The sequence below is a fragment of the Muntiacus reevesi genome, chromosome 3 (genome assembly GCF_963930625.1).
Source record: "Muntiacus reevesi chromosome 3, mMunRee1.1, whole genome shotgun sequence".
Classification (NCBI taxonomy): domain Eukaryota; kingdom Metazoa; phylum Chordata; class Mammalia; order Artiodactyla; family Cervidae; genus Muntiacus; species Muntiacus reevesi.
Window position 1 is genome coordinate 246,543,480 of NC_089251.1, and position 23,926 is coordinate 246,567,405.

General features: G+C 41.1%; 1 protein-coding gene and 1 pseudogene across 4 annotated transcripts in view; one reads left to right on the forward strand and one right to left on the reverse strand.

Annotated features, from left to right (window-relative positions):
• The first annotated feature begins 777 nt into the window (after positions 1–777).
• The window catches only part of MAP3K20 (mitogen-activated protein kinase kinase kinase 20), a 171,022-nt gene continuing 147,873 nt past the window's right edge, over positions 778–23,926 (forward strand). Inside the window, exons 1-2 of one of the 4 annotated variants that reach the window (XM_065931774.1) lie at positions 778–975; positions 13,884–14,076. In XM_065931774.1, coding sequence (XP_065787846.1) covers positions 13,918–14,076 — 159 coding nt within the window. In that variant the 5' untranslated portion in view covers positions 778–975; positions 13,884–13,917. Of the gene's footprint in view, positions 976–1,478; positions 1,597–13,626; positions 13,710–13,883; positions 14,077–23,926 lie in introns of those variants that run through there. The other 3 variants (XM_065931777.1, XM_065931775.1, XM_065931776.1) reach the window with 3 other exon arrangements.
• On the reverse strand, positions 21,298–21,755 carry LOC136162948 (large ribosomal subunit protein uL23 pseudogene; annotated as a pseudogene).

Sequence of the window (23,926 nt, forward strand, 5' to 3'; positions counted from 1 at the left end):
CGAAAGCACCATTAAAAACAAAACAAAACAAACAAACAAAAAAAAAAAACAACACAAAAGCTATTTCATTCCTTTGAGTCTAACTTTCCACAGTCCCCCTGTGTCCATAGATGATAAGATTCAAACTCAGTGAGCCCTGGATCGTGCTGCCCACATCTTTGGAACCTCGTCTCCTGTTTGTTTGCTTCATGGAACCGTCCTCCTCACTGATCGTAACTTGTCTCCCCGGTACTGGTTTCCACCCTTTGCTCACCCCTGGAATGCCTTCTAGTTTCATCTGAAATCGGCTTCGCTTATGTCAGCAACCAGGGGAACAGACCGGGACCCCTCCTCAAAATTACGCAGGTATCTACTGATCATTGCTCTGAAGCAGCTTTCAGCCCTATCTCCCTAGAACTATCTGGACACGTCGGTCCTCTTCCCAAGTAGATAATTAACTTCTGTCCGGCACGAAGCAACCTCCCTTGTCTTTGTATCCCAGCGCTTTTTTCATAGTAAACGTTTATGGATAAGGATGGGTTGAGGGCAAAGATGTGAAGGCACAAAAAGGCGCAGAGACATACCCCCTCTCCCCGCGCCCCCCAGTATGGGGTGCCGTGTGAAGCCGGCGGCGGCCTGGCAGGGTTCCGGGGCGCGGGGCGCAAGGTGCCCTAGGGGTGCAGCCCGGGAGCCGGAGCGCCCTCCCCCGCCTGGCAGTCTGGCGCGTCTGCGCTGCGGCCAGCCGGGCGGGCGTGCGGGACGCCTGCAGGGAGGCCCCGCGGTTCCGCGCTCGGAGGTAGGTGGTGCTGTTGCCGTGACTGTCTTCCTCATTGGCGCGGGGCGGAGAGGCGGAATGTTCAACTCCTGACTCGGGCGGAAGCGTGGGAGCTGCGCCGCCGGCAGCCGTCCCCTCGAACTCCGGTAGCCGTCCCTGCCCTCGCCGCGCGCGGGGCCTCGGCGCCCCCGGCTCTTGCTCGCGCCCGGCCTGGGAGCCAGGTAAGGGGCCAGGCCGGAGGCCGCGGGGGAGAGGGAGGGGGGCAGGCCCATCGCGATCGCGACTCGTCCCGGCGTCCCGGGCCCAGGTCCTGCCGCGGTCCGGGCCCCCACGGCAGGCACCCCCGCCCGATGCCGGGCTCCCGCGGCCTTGCGCGGCCGGGAGCGACTCGGGAAGTTCGCGCGTATCCGATGCAGAAGTTGGCGCCCGGAAGAGTGGGGCGCAGCGGGGGCGTCTCCGGCCGTCTCGGCCAGGCGTGCGGCGCCTCCGGGTCGCCGCTTTCCCTCCCCGGACGCCGGAGCGCCGGCCTCGCCGGGGGTGACCCGGGCGTCTCTCGCGAGGCGAGGCGCGAGTCTCCCAAATCAGCGCAGGGTGCAGGCCGCTTCCCGGCAGAGGTGCTCGCGGGCGAGGAGGGCCCACTAACTTTTGCTTTCCTGCCGGCCGGCCCAGGAGCTCGCCTCCCGCCAAGGGCGACCGCGCCAGCCCTGCGCCGTGAAAGGGGAGCCCGCGCCCTCCCGCACCTCGAGGGGCCCCCGGGCCTTCCGCGGGCGCCAGGGTGGCCCCTTTGCCGACCCGCTGGCGTCCCGGATTCCTGGGCTCGGGGAAGTGCACCAGGCCTGGAGGTAAAGGCTGAGGCGGCCGCCAAGCCGCGTTGGCTCCTGACAGCTTGCAGACAAACTTTAATAGAAAACTGACCAGAGGACATCGAGTTGCTTACTGAATGGGCAGTCGTTGTTAGAGTGCTGAAAATGTTCGTTTCTGATGCGCCTCTGGGTCTTGCACAAGCTCTGTTTATGGGGAAACTTAATTACTATTTTTGTTACTTTCTTTAATAATGAAAACAACACCATTTAGTGTCCTATTCCAGTGATATTACAATAAGCAGCTTCTCATGAATGATAGTGAATTAGAATCGACTTACAGAATTAATTCGATGATTTTTGAGCTAAGGTGGTTGTTCGAGTATATTCATATTTTAACCTTAAAGCTGTTTCATGAGAAACGTTGCTCTCCTGACCTCCGTTGAAATGAACAGCTAGGATTCCGTGGAATCAAACCGACAGACACATTTAGACAAAATGTAAACAAGTGATCCAAGACAGTTAATGTCTTCTTTGTAGTAGGCCCATCTCCACAATGAAATATCATGTCGTTTTTTGACTTTCAAAAAATATAGAATGGCTTCATTTTAATTATAGTTTTAGTCCTTTGTGGAGCCTTTGTTTTCTGTTCCTCTACAATAGTGAGAGATTTGGGAGATTGTAAATGAATGCGAATTTAGTTTGTTTGGAAAGAGGGAATTAAGATAAAGAAACATGGTCTTTTAGAGCAATGTGTACTGTTTAATCTTTCACAATTTAATTTTTATTATAACTTTCTGGGGATTATTTTGGGAGTTTTTTTAAACTGGAAAATATTTTTGTTTATATCAAAAGTTTTAGTGGTAATAATTCCAGAGTAAATGACCATAATGGCAAGGACATTTTTTTCTTGTCTAGGAAAGCAAACAGATGATTGATCTCTTTTCCTTATTCTTTCAGGGAACACATAAGGACAAATTAAAAAGAGAGAGAGAAATATCCAAATATTAAGCACTGAGGATTTGGATCTAAAAATGGATGGTCAAAGATCTTGGGAACTAAGGGACCTTCTTGCCAAATAAGGATACTTGGCAGGCTACACTGTGTATTTTAAGTTAGCACAAGAGTGAGTGTTATTGGCAATATATTGGCTGAGTGCCTATCTGGAAAGAGCAGTGAAACTGACTTTGATAGGGCTTCAAAATTATAAACAGGAGTTAAGAGGGGCGTGGAGTGAATAATCTAGTCATCAGAGAAAACACTGGAGAAATTACGGTGATGTTTCATGAAAAGGGGTCAGACATGGAGTGAAACTATTAGTGTGGGGTGAAAGAGAAAAGTGGATAGTTGATTTTAGAAATTGTTAGATTCAGAGAAAAGAAAGAGAATCAGTGATTTTTTTTAAAAAAACCAGAGAAGAGTGTTTGTGGTGATATAATCCTTCTTGGAATAAGATAGCCTTATATCTGTATCCAGAGATGTTGGAAGTCAAAATTAATTTGCATCATTTGCTTCCCATTTTATTTGATCCAGGACAGATTGACAGGGAGAGGATGTCCTGTCTATCTGAATGCAATAGAAACAGCTCAGGCACCTTTTGGTGTACTGCAGGGATCATTTAGGCTACTTCTTGTGTGGCTATTAACCTTGTCCCACTACACACAAATAAGCAGAGTTCCAGCTGTGACCAGGAAACTGTACCTGGGAAGGAAAGAGAGCTATAAATGCTCGAGCTTAGATTGGTCTGACTGATATGTGGGTGCTTTTGTGTCAGACCCTCCTCTGGACAGCTGAACCATCGATTATGCCCTAATAGCAGTTAGCCCAACACAGTAGAAGATGCTGTGAGAACAAAGAAGCCAGGCATTTGACATCCTAATCCCAGCGTCACAATGGGTTCTGGGAAATGAAAGCCTCATGTTGAACTTTAGGTAAATGGTAAGCAATCTAATAATTACTAGAATAAGAAAAAGGTTTGTTTAAAGGGAGGGGAAAAAAAGACAAGTTAGAAGAAGGCAGAATGATAGCATGGGGAAAATATGGTGGAAAAAATGTTGTGACTTTGAATTAAGACCTGAATATGAATCTCAGTTGTGTCACTTTTAAGTTAGGCAACTTTTACATGCTTGATCCTCAGTTTCCTCACATGCAAATTGGGGACAGTAATCCCTGCTTCCTAAGCAGAAGGATATGAGACAGCCATGGAAATGCTTCAGCCAGCGCCGGAAACTTCAGCCACCATCACTGAGTGGTGGAGAAGGGGTTTTCCACATTCCCGAGTTAGTGAGAGAAAGCTGCCTGTCTCACCTGTTCCCAGCTAAGGCTTGCCCTTGGTAGCCTGCCCTGTTTCCAGATTATACTTATGTGTACACGGAGGGCTAGCAGATTTTCATAGCTACTTTCCTGCTTTGCATATAAGGATTTCTAAAGCAATTTTGTGCATACCTCTGGGTTTATACACGATTTATACACGGCTTTGTAAAATTCTTGGGGAGGGGGAGGAAAATCTGAAAATTAGTACATTTGAATTTGAAGAATTTCAGAGCTATAGGAATAGTGGTTGATTATGACCTAGAAGACCAATATTGAAACTATTCTTACAGCTAATTTTGAGCACAGATTACCTTCAGGGACCAACATTCTTTATGGACTCATCTCTGGACCTCCAAAGAAGAAAATCAAAAAGAGAAGGCAAGAGTTGCTGCCTGAAGATCATGGAGTAAATCTTTACTGATTGAACTTTTCTACCAAAATGTCCTATTTAGGGGAAAAGAATGCATTCCTTCAGGGATCTGTAGGTATAACCATAAATATTTCCGGTGTAAGCAAGCACTTTCTCTCAGATCCTGCATTTAATCTTAAAAATTCAGGTGACCTTGGCTTTCTTTTCTGTACTGTTTGACTTATTGAACAAACCACTACAAACAAATGCCAAGCATCTTTCTTCCCCCAAATCTTAAAGGAAAATCAGTGCTGTAAGATGTGTGTTTGTTCATATACCTTCTTCACAGAGCTGGGTACTCCCCCTGAGGGAGCACCCATGTTTGAGGAGCTTGGACCGGGTTCTGGTAAATGGTACTACACCATTGAGCTTCACAGCCCAGCCCGATGCATGGGGTAATGCAGTTCCATTATGCTGAGAAAAGAATAGTGTAGATCATCACCCAAAGAGTTTTTATTTTCTGTGGTCACACTGGGGCTTTCAAGGTCAGAAAAGCTCTTTGCTTTGGAAGTCAAGAAGAGGGGGAGATAGTTGTGGGATAGAAATGTGAAGTACAGTTTCACCTTCTCAGCCAGTTGAGGAGGGGAAATTTAGGAGGACAGTGATCTCCATTATTCCCACCATTGACATTGACACCGGGCTCCTCCACAAGGGAGGGCTCTGTGTGTGTCAGGTTCATGACTGTATCCCTCAGAAGGAAAGGGAGAGGTCGGTTAGTCATGGCATCCTCACAGGGTTGGAGTGAATCTTTACGAAACTCTGCATTCCTCTCCTGGTCTCCTCCCCCACTCCCCTTGAACACGCTCAGTGATAAGGAGCTCACTACCTAACAGGGTGGCATATTTTCTTGTTAGGCAGCTCTGATAACCCTGCATTCCACCTGTAACTGCTCTACAGGTAGCGCGGCCTCTGGCCCTGTGATACATACTGTAGAGTCTTCCTTTGGTCTTAGCTAATGTTCATGCCCCGGGTTTTGTTTGCTTTCTTGTTACTTCAAGGTTACCAAGTTTTAACACTCATACTTCCCCTTCTTCGGGAACCTTTATTCTAGGTTTGTCCAAAATTAATAGCACCCCACTCCAGTGTTCTTGCCTGGAGAATCCCATGGATAGAGGAGCCTGGTGGACTATAGTCCACAGGGTCGCAAAGAGTCGGACACGACTGAGCGACTACACTTACTTACACTTAGGAAGGTGAGATACTTTCTATTTGACAAAAGTAGAAATAAGAATAGAAATAAGAGCTGAGTAGAAGCAGGATCTTGAGTGGGTGGGCTTATTGACCGAGTAAATCTTTCTTACTTATTAGCAACTGCTTTCTCCTCCACCCCAACCCGCACCCCCAACACCTGTGAATTCCTCTTCTAGCCAACCCATAGAAATATGCCCACTCCACGCTTTTTTGCTGTAGTCAGACTCTGACCTCGTTCTCTTCCTCAGGCCTCCAATCACTCAATGCTCAAAACTTGTAGTTGTTTGACATGAGAAACACCTGCACTGATCCATGTCCTGGGTTGTACCTACCAGGAGTCTCCTAGCTAGGCTTCCGTTTGAGCAGGGACACATTTCCACAGGGCATTTTTGGGCATCAGTACCCCTTCTCCCTACATTTCTGTTCCTCATGTATTTTGCTTCTAGTAACAACATTTCTGGCAAGAAAGTATGTCATAGAAGTCTCTCTTTATTAACTGAAGTATTTACCCTGTGGCTCAAGTAGAGATTTATGTTCATTTCAGTTGCTCAGTCGTGTCTGACTCTTTGCAACCCCATGAATCGCAGCACGCCAGGCCTCCCTGTCCAGCACCAGCTCCCGGAGTTTATTCAAACTCATGTCCATTGAATCAGTGATGCCATCCAACCATCTCATCCTCTGTCGTCCCCTTCTCCTCCTGCCTTCAATCTTTGCCAGCATCACGGCCTTTTCAAATGAGTCAGCTCTTCGCATCAGATGGCCAAAGTATTGGAGTTTCAGCTTCAACATCAGTCCTTCCAATGAACACCCAGGACTGATCTCCTTTAGGATGGACTGGTTGGATCTCCTTGCAGTTCAAGGGACTCTCAAGAATCTTCTCCAACACCACAGTTCAAAAGCATCAATTCTTTGGTGCTCAGCTTTCTTTATAGTCCAACTCTCACATCCATACGTGACTACTGGAAAAACCATAGCCTTGACTAGATGGACCTTTGTTGGCAAAGTAATGTCTCTGCTTTTAAATATGTTGTCTAGGTTGGTCTTAACTTTCCTTCCAAGGAGCAAACATCTTTTAATTTCATGACTGCATTCACCATCTGCAGTGATTTTGGAGCCCCCAAAAATAAAGTCTGCCACCGTTTCCACTGTTTCTCCATCTATTTGCCATGAAGTGATGGGACCGGATGCCATGATCTTTTATTTATGTTTATGTTATTTATGAGATTTATGTTATTTATGTGATAAAGGAGAGAGGGGAAAAGAAGTGGAACAATAGCTGTTCTAGGTTTTAGACTTTTAAAGCTGGCTTCTCTTAGATACCCAGATCCTCTCCATGGTGCTGTGCAGCCTATTCTAGACAAGACAGTCTGCTTTCTAGTAGCAGCCTTGGAGGAAGGAAGGCAACAGCTTGGGCAGACACAGTACGGTTAGTTCTGAGTAGAACTAACCTCGTCTCTAGCTAGTCTTACATAGCTTATCTGTCATAGCAGAATAGCAGTCCTGTTCTGGAACAGAATCTCTGCATCTTTGATCTTGATGTTATAAACAAATATATCAAACCCAGAGCTTTCCTCCTTTTTGAAAAAGACTTGCAAAAAAAAAAAAAAAAGAATTACAGAACTGTAATCCAAGTGGTATTGATTTTATACACATGATATGATAAAGCACATTTTTATTAGTTTATTCACTAATCTTCATTAAGGAGGCTGAAATAATGCTAGCATAAATAAATACTAGGGCAGCAAGCTTGGCAAAGGAATTTGTTGAGGATTGGGGTTTGATTTTTTTTGTCATATTCAGGTCATAACAAAACAAATGAATTTTTTTTCTATATTGTATCAGAAAATAAACTTTTAACTTTACTTTTGTGAAGAGAGGAAATAGAGTAGTATAAGTAAGGGATAGAGAAAGGATCTGAATTGAGAAATAATAGGCCTGTATAAACCTAAAAGATAAAAAAATCCAGAAAAAGTCCAAGAGTCTATTTTCTAATAAAATTAAGTCTTTTATAAGTAGATTTAATTTTTTAAAATTAACCAGTCTATCCTAAAGGAAATCAGTCCTGAATATTCATTGGAAGGACTGATACTGAAGCTGAAACTCCAATACTTTGGCCACCTGATGTGAAGAACTGACTCATTTGAAAAGACCCTGATGCGGGGAAAGACTGAGGGCAGGAGGAGAAGGGGATGACAGAGGATGAGATGGTTGGATGGCATCACCGACTCAATGGATATGAGTTTGAGTAAACTCTGGGAGTTGGTGATGGACAGGGAGACCTGGCATGCTGCAGTCCATGCGATTGCAAAGAGAGGATTGAGAAAAAAATATAAAACATACACAAAGAATCAATGATACAGTAATCTATTTTTGCTCTGCAAAACTAATGGAGATATAATATAGAACAATTATGAAAACAAGGAGAGGAAAACTATTGAGGAAAGCAATCCTAACTACAAGGGCTGAAAAAGTAGATGGTTAAATATGATATCAAGCTTTCTTAAAATAATTAGGTAACCACAGTTTCCATTTATTGAGTATCATGTACTGTGTGCAGGGCCTTGGGCAAGGCCTTTCACAGTGTCTCCCACTTTGCAACAACTACATGGAAAGGGTATTACTGCCAGGGAGAAAACCGCTCAGAGAGGCTCAGTGTCCTGCCCAAGGCCTAACAGCTGGTCAGTGCAGGTTTGCTACTAGAGCTACCTGGGTCTTTCTTTTTGATCAAAGCTATGTTGTGTTCAAATACCTGTTACTTGGAAATAAGGCTTAAGAAGTCAAATAATACTGTGCAAACATGTAACTTTTGGACCATCAGTTTTTAGACGTTTGATAACAGAATGGATATTTCATTTATTGGGTCTGGAAATACCATGGTCTTGAGAAAAGTGATTGATTCATGGTTACTGAGAGGTAGAGGCAGAGTTTTTATCTTTTTTTTTGGCTGTGCTGGGCAGTTTGTGGGATCTTAGTTCCCTGAATCCGTGCCCTCTGCAGTGGAAATGCAGAGTCCTAACCATTGGACTGCCAGGGGATTCCCTAGAGGCAGAATTCTAACTCACATCTATTTAATTCTAAACTTTATGAGTTTCTTTTTTTCCTCTTTTTCAAAAATCCAGGACAAAAGTCCATTTTTTTTTTTTTTGACTGGAAGGCTAAAAACTTTGAAAAGTAAAAATAACTTTCCTTTTGAAGGTTTTCTTCCCATAGTTCCATTTTTGATAATAAGCTGATGGTACTGTTTATGCTTTCAGCAATTAATAGTTTAAAAATATATTTTAATTTAAGGAAAACAAAAAAATTTTTGGTTGTACCCTGTGGCTTGCAGGATCTTAGTTCCCTAGCCAGGGATTGAACCTGGGCTTCAGGCAGTGAAAGTGCAGAGTCCTAACCACTGGATGACCAGGGATTTCCCTAGAGAAATTTTTAAACATTAAAAAAATGTTACCACTACTAAAGTAGTAGTTAACTGCTGCTGAAGTAGTTACTAAAGTCTTACTGCTTGAGGACTCCAGTGATTTGATTCAACCACTGAGTTAGTGATTTTCAATATTTTCAGAGTTGTGACACTCTCTTATGCTTTCATTTTTGTCATATCCCTGTTCTAACTTACTCTTCAGTGCTCTGTGGTAGATACTTATCATTAGCATTTAAAACAGCTTTGAGAGTTTATGAAACCAATGTTAGGATGCTACAGAATTAGGACTGGGAATTATTGCATGGAGGAAAGTTGTCTTTCTTGTGTAAAAGCAATTGTTTTAACATTGTAGAATGACAGCATCATTTGATTGGGTGTGCTATGTAAATACGTTTATATGGATGGCTTTTATTAAATTCTAGTGTCTTCACTGGAGAATACACCTAAAACTTTAGAACATAATTTGATCAGGTAACAATCTTCCCCAAGATGCTCTAAGTATAATTAATCTGCAACTCGGATTATCCTTTCTCTGATTATAAATTGATCCTCTTAGAATAATGATTTTCAAGGAGGGAAAGCTCAAAGGGAAAAGTAAATATGTGGTCAGACAGTCACGTAGATGGCAGTGGGAATCTCAGTTAGGTTCTTCAGCTAAGTCCATGACGCTTTGTCAAGCTTACTGGAGTGAAAACCTGTGTTCATACACCCCAGAATTGTTAGTCTCTTCGGTAATCAGATGGTACTTAATTTTTTATGGTCTCAATAAAACACTCAAGTAATTATATAGTTCCATTCATACACAGTCAGTTTCCAAAAGGCAGGATGTATCACAAAGTGAGTAACAGTGATTCTGGGAAGAGCTGACTGGTTGCCTCATCTCAGAGTGAAGATCCTGAGAACTATGCTTCTCAGAGGTCTGCCTCTCTCTGGTACCTCTGGGTCAATTTCAAATGGGACTGATCCTGCCTCAGTTTACCCTGGACTTGCTCTGTACCAGAGGATTTGGATTTATTTATATCGGTCTCATCCTGGTTCAGATCTCTTTGTTCTGGAAGGATTTCCTCCCTCCTCCTCCACCTTCCTCCTCCTGCTTCCTCCTCCTCTCCCCACCCTTCTCTTCCTCCAGTCTCAGAGACACCTAACCCTAGAGATCCCAAATATAGTCTTCTTAGTCTACCAAAAAGCCTAGGCAGCTGTTTCCAGATCAGGATTTGCTTCAGAATCCTTTGGAGGGCACTTATAAAAACTACAATTCTCAGATTTTACCTAATCTGATTGTAATCTTTCCAGCTGCAAATGGTGTAACAGGAATAACCAGAAATTATTTGTTTGGTTTTTGATTCATTCATTCAACACATATTTTTGAATGGAATAGGTGTGATGTGCTGGCTGCATAGTGGCTACTGAAGATTCAGATGAAAATAGAAATGTGTTTCGCTTTTAAAGAGTTTATAGTCTGGTGGGAAGTAAGTGGGAAAGATGAAAGGATAAAGAAAGGGGCTGTGGCATGGAAAAAGGAGAATTAACTGTGTTCATGAGGCTCAGAGGAGATGGTCAGAGACATCACTGGGCAGGGAAAGGCATTCAAAACAGAGACCCTAGCCTGGGCAGAGGTGTGAAGATGGGAAAGCATGCTCTGGGAACTGCAAATCTGTCCTCCTGTGTGTCTAGGGGGCTGGAGGAGGAAATAAGAAGTAAGAATGGCTATAAGTGGTGAAGGACGATCACAAGGAAATTTTCCAGAATTAAAAGACATGAGTCACAGATGGAGAGTATACTGAATATGCCACCAATGAATGAAAAAGACTCGCTTCTAAGCATATCCTATAAATTTCAGGATTCTGGAGATGAATGCCAGATCCTAAGTGATTTCAGAAAGGAAAGAATAATGCAAGCAGAATTGGGAACCAGAGTAACTTCAGACTTGCTCTACAGACACATTAGAAACTAGATGAGTATGAGGTAATACTTTTGAAATTATCAGGAAATAATTTCCTACCTGAAATTGCATACTACCAATCAAGACATTTGAAGACATACAAATTCTCCCTCAAAATTGCGTCCTGGGCACTCTGCTCAGGTAGCTAATGGGAGATGTGCTCTGTTAAAGTAGGAGACTGAACCAAGAAAGGGAAACCAGGAGTTCCCACAGAGGAGAAGGTGAAGGATGCTGAGGATGATGGACAAGCCAGTGCAATCAGACCTGGAAAGCCACCACTTCAGCCAGACTGCTCAAGGTGAAGGGTATAGGAGAGGTGTCTCCTAGAGAAAAAGAGACCCTCCTCCCCCGTTACCTGATGTTTTTACTTTACTGAGAGGAGTTTTGCAGTTCAGAGAGTTTGATGAGGTGAATACGTTTTAGATGTATACAAAGCTAAGTGAAGTGAAAGTCGCTCAGTCGTGTCTGACTCTTTGTGACCCCATGTACTATACAGTCCATGGAATTCTCCAGGCCAGAATACTGGAGTGGGTGGCCTTTCTCTTCTCCAGGGCATCTTCCCAACCCAGGGATTGAACCCAGGTCACCCGCACTGCAGGTGGATTCTTTACCAGTGACTAAACAAACAGCAAAAACCAAATCGAACAACTAATAACTTGGGGAGAAAAGAAAAATTATCCAAGAAAGGAAAAGTCATTGAGTCCTGCTCAGCACTCTCGGGAATAATGTTTACCTTGCCAGACTGCTGTAAACAGTGAATATTGACTTAACTGAATGTTACAGTAGAGCTGGATGCTGGGAAGATAGGGCCTGTGGGACATGTTTGATGTAAGGAGATAAAGGATGGGGGATGAGAACTAAATCTTTTTCTTCCACAGGGAGAAGTGAATTGGTAATAACTAAAATGGAATAACCAGGAACTAGCTATATAAACACACTTTTAGAAATATACTAATAGATATAAAAATATCATATGAAATATAAATATCAGAATAAAATCCTAAGTGAGTTGAAATTAGTTCCCCCTGAAGAGAGAATTGGGTGTGAGGAGGGGTAGGACAGGGGAGTTCTATTTTTCATTTTTTTGATAAAAGTAAAAATAATAAAAATATAGATATAGTGTTTATAACACCGAGGGACTCTTACAAGCAGTGTTTTGCATTTTGTTGAACAAACATTTTGCAGATAAAAACAAACTTGCACGTTCTATGTACCTACCTTTGGCATGGTCTTAAATTTTGTGTTTTGGGGGGGTCTTTTTGTTTCTCTAATTAATAAAATATGAATCGAAGCAAAAGTTAGTAAGGTAAAATTTTTGACTCAAATATGTACTGACTGTATTTTGATACTATGTTTATTTATGTAGATTCTAAAGGTATCTTTTAAACTTCAGAGGATAAACAGTCTTCTCTCTTGCCTTCATCCCAAAGTAGAGTCAAGTTTGACTTCACTTAAGAAATCAGCATTCTTCAGTGACCTGATGCTCCTAAAATGGATTGGCTGGTCAGCAGCACATTAAGATCTATAATAGATACGAATTTGTACTATCATGTGTAATAGATATAAATTGCCCCTCCTCCTTTTTCTTCTGAAAATAATCAGATTCCACAGAAAAGTAGTAAAACGCCCACATACTTGTCACCTCGAGTCACCTGTTCTTAACATTGTGCTGCATTTGCCTCATTCCTTTCTATACCCATTCACTTTTTTTTTGGAGGGTGAGGGGAGTTGAACTATTTTAAATTATATTGGAAATATCATACTTTGATACATCACCCAGTATATCTTCCAAGAACAAGGACATCCTTCTACAAAACCAAAATACCATTATTTGCCATGCAGAAAATAGTGTTATCTAATATATAATTAATATTCAAATTTCCCTAAAATCCTCATAATAACTTCTGCAGTTTTTGGGGGATCCAAAATCTAGTCAATGATCATGCATTGCATTTAGTCATATTTCTTGAAGTCCTCCATGTACTAGAAGTTTCTCTGCCTTTTAAAAAAATCTTTCATGACTTTGACTGTTATGAAGAGACCAGGGGAGTTGTTTTGTAGAATGTCCTGTACCTATGGGTTCATCTTTTTGCTCCCTCAGTTTAAGATTCTGATTTACAGTTTGGGAAGAACATGTCTAAAAACTTCTTTATCCATCTGCTTTTTTTGCAGGTTCAAAATTTTAGACCTTCGTGTTCTTGGTTGTAGGTTTTTGTTTTGTTTTTCCTGCTAATCTGTGGTTAGGCATAGGGTGTGAAGAATTACCCCTTACCTGGAGAATAGTGAAACTCCTTAGACTGCAGAAAATATCACTGTAATCTCTGTGAGAGGTAATCTGTTCCTCTGGAAACAAGCATAATATTTTTTTTTAAACATTCTTGGCAGAGATCACTGGATGACTTAATATATTGTAATCAAGGGCAAATTTTCTGCTCTTTAATTAAGTTCTGCTACAGGACACAGTCCAGGGAGCCACTTCTGGAAAACACTTGGCCAGTTCTCTCATCCCAAAGCTGACCACTTGCTTTTGGAATCCCAGCCCCAAGTGTGCGTTCTGTTTGCAGTGTTTGGGCCATCCTGTGCCAGCATGCTCAGATGCTTAGGTTATGTATATTTTATGTTAAGTGAGTACAACGCAGAGTGATGGCATGCCTCAGATGCCAGAAGAGCTGTGCAAGCCTCCTGCTGAGAGCACGCTTCCCGTTTGTCTTCGGGGTGGGAGAGAGACCTGGTTACACGGTAGCCTTTAGGCAGAGCTGCTGGGGATGTGCAGGAAGTGCTGTTGCAGGCTTTGTCGGGGGGAAATCTGAGCCATTTCTCTGGGGACAGCTGTGTTTCAAAGTCTGGACAGGTTGCTGTTGAATTTTGCTCGGGCTACCAGGGTAAGTATTTTCATGTTGATTTATTTATACTTCTGCTTTTCTTCCTCCTAAGTCATCAAGGCTCTTTGTGGAAGCGCCACAGGACTTGGTATACATTAGCTAAAGTGGAATTCAGAGGTTTCATTCTAATATGTTTCTAATCCAGCTTTTTTTTTTTTTTCTTTCCCTCTGCAGATTTTGCGGAAGTATAATACTTTGTCATTATGAGATGTCGTCTCTCGGTACCTCCTTTGTGCAAATTAAATTTGATGACTTGCAGTTTTTTGAAAACTGCGGTGGAGGGAGTTTTGGCAGTGTCTATCGAGCCAAATGGATATCACAGGACAAGGAGGTGGCTGTGAAGAAGCTACTCAAGATAGAGAAAGAGGTAAGGTCTTTTCCTGCCATCAGAAGTGGTCATGATAGCACTTATGTAAGCTTTTCAACCCAAGTCAGAGGTCACAGGCTGCCAGGGCCCTAGCAGAGCCTTCGGGGCTGATCCATGAGGCTGTTTCCCAAATTTCCATTCTGGGAGCCCCATAAATAGCAATCGGTGCCGCGTGTGCTGTAGGGCTGAGTTTTACTAGGGGTCATCTGAACTGAGAGGATTTCTTTCCATGGCATGCAAGACCGAATGTTCTCTGAGTTCTTGTCCTGGGGAGGTGAGCGCTCAGGTCTTCCCAGACTTTAGGCTTTGCCCTGGGTCAGCCAAGAGGGGTCAGTAAAGAGTAGTGTGTAAAGTTTTCATCCCCTTTCAACTTTCTGGTGAATTTGTGGTCCCCAGGACTTGTCTTTTTGAAAAACAAAAAGCATTATTTCTCTACTGAAATAGAAGCAGTACCAGCTTCTTGGATTTCACCTCTACTTGAAGTGCAGAGTGATGGACTTTGTTTAATAAAAGTGCTACACAGAGAGCTGCCCTACTTGTAAAATTGGAAAAAAACATTTTGACTTTCAGAGTCTGGAATTGGTGCTGGTCCTAGTCAAGTGCAAAACTCGTACACAGGCCCTTCATCTTGGGAAAGTGACACAGCATCGTCCGCACATTCAGTTTGGTACCCAAACCCCACAGTAAAGCTGGCTGCAGAGATGACTTGCAGGAGCTCAGGGTGTCAGTAGCTTTAAATAGCTACTCTCAGGAGTTTGCTTTGGTCAGTTCTATTTATGTCATGTTTTGGCTAATTATTGTTCTTTTCAGTCCGTTTTTAAAGTGAACTTTTCTTTTTTTGTTGTTGTTTTGTTTTCATTTTTTTCCCCCATTTATTTTTATTAGTTGGAGGCTAATTACTTTACTTTACTTGTAGTGGTTTTGTCATACACTGACATGAATCAGCCATGGATTTACATGTATTCCCCGTCCCGATCCCCCCTCCCACCTCCCTCAAAGTGAACTTTTCCATAAATATCCTTTAATCTCCCTGAATGATTTCATTTTTTTCATTAACTGCTGCCAGTGAACCACAGCAGTTGATTCAGAAAGGAAACCGAAATGACCAAAACAGAAAGCATTTTGTGTCGTTTCCTCCCAGCACTGCTCTGTCACTGTATGACCAGCAGTCATGTTTCTGATTTGTGAACCCAAGCCAGAAGAACTGAGATACCTCTGCCTTGGGGTATCTGTAGGTTGTAGAAAGCATTAGGAAGTGATCGCTTTTAAAGCTAATGTGTGCTCCAAACCAAAAGGCACTATGCAGAAAAAGTTTTCCCCCAGTCATGTGTTGATCAACAAATTTTTAAATAGTAGCCAAATAATAAAATTATTTCTTACTCTGGAGTTGAGCCTACCTTTTTTTTTTAAATCTGGTGAACTCTTGAGCCCTTTATAGGCAGGCATTGTTGTACCCATTCTGTAGGTTGGGAAATAGAGCTTTTCGAAATATGTACAGTTGCCTCAATAGGGGTGGATGAAATCCAGATTGGACCCCCTATTATCTAGTTTTTAATTCTGAAACCTCTAGTTTGACCAGTTAAGAACAGATAATAAACCAGTTCCATCAAATTTATATTCAAAGAAGTATATAAGTATGCTAATATTTTTAAGCATCATATGACTTCAGTACAGTAAACATGTTCTTACGTGATTGTTAGATATGAGAAAGACTTTGAGACGTGAAACAAATTTTGATAGGAAAACAGTAATTGCAGCCCATTCACTCAACCCATCCATACCCAGGACCATTTTTTACTGTCTGGGAGAGAACCAGGAAAATGACACAGGGACGCACAGGAGTAAAAGCAGGAACTGGAAACTGCCAGATCCTGCTCTTGTGTAGATATTTAACTTGAGTGCATATCATTCAGAATTGGAGCTGATTACAGTAAACCACAGGAGCACGCCTCATAAACTTCTAAGTAGGAAAAACAGAAACTCAGTTTCAGCTTTGGGGCTCGGTTTAGTCAGTGACTGTGAGTGATACAGAGGCACACTAAGTTATTGCAAAGCATCTCCACACTTACCGACTTAATGTGTGTTCAAGATGTAAATAATTTTGACTAGGGGTTGGCGGTTATTAGAAAGGAGATATGCATTTCTTATGTAAATGTTTGTTATACTTTATGAACTATGTGTTGGCTTGGTGGCTAGACGTTTTCTCAGTGATAAGATAAAGGTTATAAGCTCTGGATTTTTTCCAATTTATAGATTCAGTCCTGTGTCACTTGGTCATCTTTGTGAATGAATTTTAGAAACAATGGAACATTTAATAATATATTTGTAGCTCACTCATGGAACTCTTTAAGAATGACCTATATGTTTTGTGAAAGGTAGAAAAAGTTTATATATAACTTTAATTCTGCTTATGTGGGCATATAGAGGAATGCTGTTTATTTTCACTTTTATTTGTAGACCTCTAGTTTAATGAGTATATATTACTTTTCTGATTTAGAAAAAAAAGAAAAATGGCATTTACTTAAAATTTTTGTAGTTCTTTACAACTTAGTTTTTTAAAATATTCATCCATTTGTTTTATTTTTTAGATTCCAGCTATAAGTGATAGCAGTAGTATTTGACTGTCTGTATAACTCATTTCACTAAACATAGTACCTCTCGGTCCATCCATGTTGTTTCAAATGGAAAAATTTCATTCTTTTCTATGACTAAGTAGTGTTCCATTGTATATATAATATACACCACATCTTCTTTATCCATTCATCTGTTGATGGACACTTAGGTTGCTTCCATATCTTGTAAAACTTCATTTTTTAAAAACCTTTACAGGTAGTGAAAAACTACAAGGAGGTACCATGAACTGTAGCATATCCTTCCCCTAGAATCACAGCTAAGGAACATTTTGCAGCATTTCCTTTCTCACTGCATATCATTGATTTAGGTGTGTTCGTGCATATTTTCTAGTGAACATAAGGGTAAATTGCAGATGCTGTGTACCTTTATCTCGAAATACTTTAGCTTCTCTGAAGAACACAACTATAATGCAACTATTGGAAATTTAACATTGATTCAGTAGTACCTATTATACAAGTCTATTTTCAGATTTTTTCCTATTGTCCCAATAGTGGCTTTTTATGGCATTTTTTTTCCCCAATCCAGAATCACATACTGCATTTAGTGATATATCTATTTAGTCTGCTTTAATCTGCAACAATTTCTCTGCCTTTCTTTGTTTTTTAAACTTTGACATTTTTGAAGCATACTGGGAAGTTTTTGTAGAATATCCCTCATTTGGGGTTAATCTGATTTCCCTTCCCTCTCGCCTAGTTTAAGGGTATATAGTTTTGGTAGGAATGCTATATAACGACATATGTCCTTGGCGTATCTTAATGGAAGACCTATTATGTCAGTTTGTCCCATTATTGGTGACATTAATTATGAATCCTTGATTAAGAGAGGCTCACCCAGTTTCTCCCCAGTTAAAATACCTGTTTTCTCTTCATAATTAATAATTAAGATATTGGTAGATACTTTGAGATTATGTAAATATCTTCCCTCAACAAATATTACCCAATGTCTTTAGCATCCATTGGTGACTCTTGCTTGAATCAAATATTATTATGACAGTTACAGTGTAGAAAGCAAAAGGTTCTAGCATAAATGAGAGCCTTCCTTCCTTTCTTCACTTGTTTTTGATTCATTTATTTATTTATTGTTTATTGATCCATTTTTTTTTTTTATTGTTCCATTGTAGACTTAAGGATTCTTTTTCAAATTCGGAATATTACAGTTCACTACTGTTGTTATTCACTTTCATGCTTAAACTGTTCCCTATTTAGCAAGTAAGAGTCCCTTCAATTTGGTTCCTATGTCCTTCTGATGTGTCTCCATCATTTTTTTAGCCTTTCCTTACTCCCTGGCATGAAAATATGCTCCAAGCTCAGTTAGTTCCATTCCTGGAGTCAGCCATTTCTTCAGGAAGCCCTGATTCAGGGTACCTGATTTGGGAGTATGATATTCAGAAACCTAGATTTGGCAAACAGATTTGCTTATTGTAGACTGTTTAAAAAGGAGCCTTTGTCCTTTTGGGAGAACAAATGGTCATAGATAACTTTTATTTATGGCAGCATTTAATTACAATTTAAATATCATACATCTGGATAGTTATGAGCTGTGATACACTCCTATTAGAAATGTAAATTGGTATGTGTTTTGGAGAAAAGTTTAGCAAATAAAAAAATCTTAAAATGTTTCCTTCCTTTGAGCCCGAAATTTTACTTTGAGGACTTTATCCTAAGGAAATAATTTGAGATATGCAGGAAGAAGGATCTAATAAGTTGTTTATCTCAAATAATAAAGAATTGGAAACAATTCAAGTGTCCTACAACAAATTATCTTTTAAATTATGCTACATATATAGTATATTGAAATCATCATGTTGTATATTTTAAAGATATTACAGTTCTACTTGTCAATTATACATAAATATGAAGAAAATTATGCTTTATCTGTATAGTGGAATTCCATTGCATTTGGAAGACTACTTAAAAGGCTCAGAAAATACTCAATATATTGCTAAGTGGTAAAAGCAAGTAACAAAATAACTTATATACTATCATCCAGGTGTCTTCTTGGTGTCTCTGTGGTATTTTTATTATACTTTCCTTTGTTTTTCGTGTTTTTCTATGCTGATTTCATATTTCTTTTTTCCCCCAACATTTTATTATGAAAATTTTCAAACGTAAGGAAAAGTTAAAAGGGTGAAATTGAACATCTATATGTCTACCCTGTAGGATCTGTTATTAGTGTAAACACTTGCTTTATCATATGTGTGTCTGTGTATTCTTCCACCCGTCAGTCCATTTTGATGCATTTCAAGATGAGTTGCAGGTGTCAATCGTTTGCTTTAAATATTTTAGTGTGTATATTATTACCAGAGTTGTTATGTGTTTGCAGGCTTGTTTTCTTTTGAGATAAAAAATTTGCATACACTGAAATACACATATCACTATGTTTTGACAAATGTAAACACAGTGTAACCCCTATATTTACAGAAAAAAAAAACTAAAAAAAAGTGATAGTTCTGACAACCTTTGTCACTTTCTAAGGATGTTCAAGTGAATTAAGTTTTTTATAAGCCACTTTAGTCCGTCACAACTCACAAATTTTCCAGTCTCCGTAGGTGCTTTTTAAATGTTTAATGTTCACTTCTCCTTGCTGTCTCATAGCAGTGCTATAGGATTTTCAGTGGTAATTTAGTTTGTTTTTATTAGTTGCAGATTTACTTATAGAGTGCAGTTTATTTTTGTTAAAAAACCTTTCAATAGGAAAAAATAGTATGATCTCATATGCCAAAGATAAGAAAAGAAGTCATTACTGTATCTTTTTGGTAAATTCCCAATGAGCTGAGATCAAACCAAACTGCTTAGGCAGAAGTTGAAGCAAGGAGTGGAGAGGACAGAGGAAGGCACCATGGATCCCAGTGTCCTCTTTCCAACCCCCGACCCAGAGGAGAGCAGCTTCTACACTAGTGGTTCGTCATCTTCACAGCGTGAACCAGACAAGTCTGTACCTGGCACTTTTTTCCTGTCTGAGAGATGAAGCCTGCAAGCATTTGTAATCTATTGATATTTAACCAAAGTAGGAAACCAGATATAAGTGTAAGATTTGAAGGAAACATTCTTCCCCAAAAGAATAAAAAGGAAGCAGAATCCTCAAAAGCTGAAATATGAGACCCTTTCTTCAATTGCCTTGCCTTTTATAAAACCCCACTTCCTTTATTAAAAATTTTTTCCCTACTTGACTATTCTGTGTGCGTGCATGCTCAGTCACTTGAGTTGTGTCCAACTCTTTGCAAACTCATAGACTGTATTCTCTGGCCATGGGATTATCTCCACGAGAATACTGGAGTAGTTTGCTCTTGCCTCCTCCAGGGGATCTTCCCGACTCAGAGATTGAATCTGCTTCTCTGGCATTGGCAGGCAGATTCTTTACCACTTAGCCACCTGGGAAGCCGCTTTACTGTTGTAGAAATATTGAAAGCCAGATAAATTCAAGATTCAAAACTTTCCCACAGTATAAATATTTATACGTAGAGAGAAAAGATCAAAATATCAAAACTGCTCATAAGAACAGGAACTCTCAATAACTTTTTATATGAAGGGGGAAATACTGGTGTGAGATAGAAAATACAGTAGAAATTGACCAGAACTCAGAAATTTAGTAAAAATAAGAGCTTTGATTATATAGATTTTTATCAACATGACAGCATTTAGTGATTCATAGAAGGCTAGCTAATGTTGTTGCCATCTTATTAACTCTTGAGAGACCCTTTTTCCTCTTCTTTGCAGCTCTGTAGCTGACTTTTTGGGCTTCCCTCATAGCTCAGTCGGTAAAGAATCTGTCTGCCACGCAGGAGACTCAGGTTAGATACCTGGGTCAAGAAGATCCCCTGGAGAAGGAAATGGCAACCCACTCCAGTATTCTTGCCTGGAGAATTCTATGGACAGAGGAGCCTGGTGGACTACAGTCCATGGAGTTGTAAGAGTCAGACACAACTGAGTGACTTTCATTTCATTTCATTCATTTCAGCTGACTTTTTAGGGAAAGAATTATTTGGATTTACTTAATTGTAGGAATGCGGTTTTACTGTTTTCCCCCATCCCTGAGCACAATAAAGAAGAATAACACTATTTACTTTCTTTGTAAATCCTCTCAGCATGTCAGTGTATTGGTGGGACCAATACAAACAAAAATTAAACATCTTGGATACTTGATAAACTGCCCTTGAGTTATGGTGTCGTTTCTGTGATAATTTGTCCAAAATGGTGCTCAAGAATTGCCACTTGGTATTTTTAAACATCAAGAGGGTGGACTTAAAGATGCCAGAGTTACCATTTTAAGTTGCTGTTTTCAAATGCCCAAATTCTTAGTGCCTTACTTATCTGTTACAGTATCTTCATATAACTAGTCTCTTCCTTTTCACTCAGAAGTCCTTTCGTGAGTTATTATTTAAGATAACCCACCCAGGATTTTTCTGTCTCCAATCAGAATTTACCCATTCTGCGGTCTATTCTTTTAGGTCAGTGGTTCTCAAAGTGCCCCTGGACCAGTAACATCAAGCATCACTTGGAAATTTGTTACAGATGCAAATTCTTGGACTTTTTTTTTTTTTCACATAGTGAAAACTTTTATATTTGGAATTAGCCAGCTGAACTCAGTTTAGGTGATCCCAATTTTGTTGGCAACATCCAAAGCATCATAGTCAGGAGCCAGTGGGACATCAGGCCTGATCAGAGTATTGACCTTAGCCACGTCAATGTCATAGAGCGTCTTCACAGACTGTTTAATTTGGTGCTTGTTGGCCTTGACATCCACAATGAATACCAGGGTGTTGTTGTCTTCTATTTTCTTTATGGCTGGCTCGGTGGTGAGGGGAATTTGATGATGGCATAGTGGTCAAGTTTGTTTCTCCTAGGGGCGCTCTTTTGGGGATATTTGGGCTGCCTCCCGAGCTGCAGTGTTTTGGGCCGCCAGAAGGTGGGTGACGTCTGGATCTTCTTTTTCTGGTGACTGTGGACACCTTTCAACACTGCTTTCTTGGCCTTCAAAGCCTTTGCCTTGGCTTCAGCTTTAGGAGGAGCAGGGGCTTCCTTCTTCGCCTTCAGCGCCATCTTCATGAAAAGGCGAGTCAGGCCCCTACTGAGTCATGGGGGCCTGGGGCCTGGCGATCTGTGCTCTAACGGGCTTCCCACATGTTTCTGATGCTGTTGGAACTTTGGTTGTACCTGGCCAATCATGTCAGGTGCAGGCCATCAGTATGTTAACTCCAGTTTGGAATTTTAGGCACCTTGTGCAACTCGTGATGGAGAGATTGTTGTTGAGGCTTTTGAGATCCTTAATTCACCAGGCTCAGGTGAACCACCTGTGCACAGGCCCTGCTCAGGAATGTCATTGGACATGATGAACTCAAGGCAGTCTTAGGAACATCAAACAGAGGTGAACCTCAGGCAAACACCTTCAGATTCCAAACCTTTTCCACTTGGGTCCTCATCTGACCTTCCAGCCTTGTCTTTAATTTTCTGACCTGAAACCACCTCTACCCCACCATCCAACTGTTCTTCTGTCCTACTTTTCCATTTCTGTAACCTCATCTGCATTCTTTCCCTCACCTCTAATACCTTTGTCTTCTCTGCCTGAGCAGGTCCTACTCATTCTTCAGCTTTCATTTCTTCCTTCTCTGTGAAACATTCTCAGGTCCTACAATCATAGTTTTTCTCTTTTTCTTTTGAATTTATACCAATTAATGCTCATGTGCTAATCCAACATGTAAATAAAACTGCCTTGTGACTCTAGAATTACTGTAAGGGACTGTCACTTGACTTTTCACATGAACACGTCTTCTCATCTGAAAAGTGGGGCCGAGACCGTACCTCCATCCCAGGGTTGTCGAGAGGATTAGTTGACTTAATATATCTAGAAGAGTGCCTGACACAAAGGAAGACTTGGCTGACTGTTCACTGTCTGTTGTAGCTTTACAACCATGCTGTAAAGTCAGAATAGCAGACACGTGTCCTGTTTTGTAAAAACTTCAACTTGTTGGTTCCTAGAACTACTGTTGAGAAAGGGTCAGAGGCTGCATTCACAGTCTGCAGGAAAGAGCCATGCCAAGGTTTAGCGTGGATGCGGAACAGCCAGCGTGTAAATGCTGTGTATTCAGCATCTCTGGTGGGAACTCTCTGAGGGCAAGAAAAACCATCGCCTTTGTCACTGATGCTGCCACCAACCTGCTCATCATTGCCGTACCAAGTATAGTTACCACTGCGAGTGGTGACTTGCTTAGGGGCTTTCCATCACTCCCTCTTCCTCTGCACAGTTGCATTACAAGATTATAACCTCCATTTGATGGATCAGAAATCAAGACTCAGAGAGGTTAAGTAACCTGGCTAATATAGACAGCACCCTTGCCTGTCTCATAGCACCTGGCACTGTGCCTTGCTCAGAGCCGAGCATCTGTTCCTTTGTATTGGGATCAAATCATATCACTGTAGACATCCCTCTCATTCATCCTGTTATGGCTATGTCTACATTTTCCTCCTTTACTCCTTGAGCTGTGAAGAAGATAGAGCACATCTGTTTTCACTGTATCAACTGTACCACTCTCATTTAGCTACATAGTAACAGTACTCTTAGCTATTAGCTTGTTTTTATAAATGCCTTTGCTTTGGTACCTTTTTTAGACTGGCATGCATGCCATTTTCGCTCAGGGAATTTTAAACATTTCACTGTGCCATGCTTTGACTTTGTACTACATACATAAGTCATTACTTTGAATTAAAGAATAAGCAATTTTAAATAATGGAATAATGAATTACTGTATTTGATCATTATGCAGTCACCACTCCAGAGGTATATATAAAACAGCTATCCATCACTCAGCTGTTTTCTATGAGATGTTTCTGTTAGTGGGAGCTTATAATATAAGACACCCCAAAGTGAACTGCTATTCAGTTCAGTTCAGTCGCTCAGTTGTGTCCGACTCTTTGCAACCCCATGAATCGCAGCACGCCAGGCTTCCCTGTCCACCACAAACTCCTGGAGTTTACTCAAACTCATGCCCATCGAGGCGGTGATGCCATCCAGCCATCTCATCCTCTGTCATCACCTTCTCCTCCTGCCCCCAATCCTTCCCAGCATCAGGGTCTTTTCCAATGAGTCAACTCTTCGCATGAGGTAGCCAAAATATTGGAGTTTCAGCTTCAGCATCAGTCCTTCCAATGAACACCCAGGACTGATCTCCTTTAGGATGGACTGGTTGGATCTCTTTGCAGTCTGAGGTACTCTTGAGAGT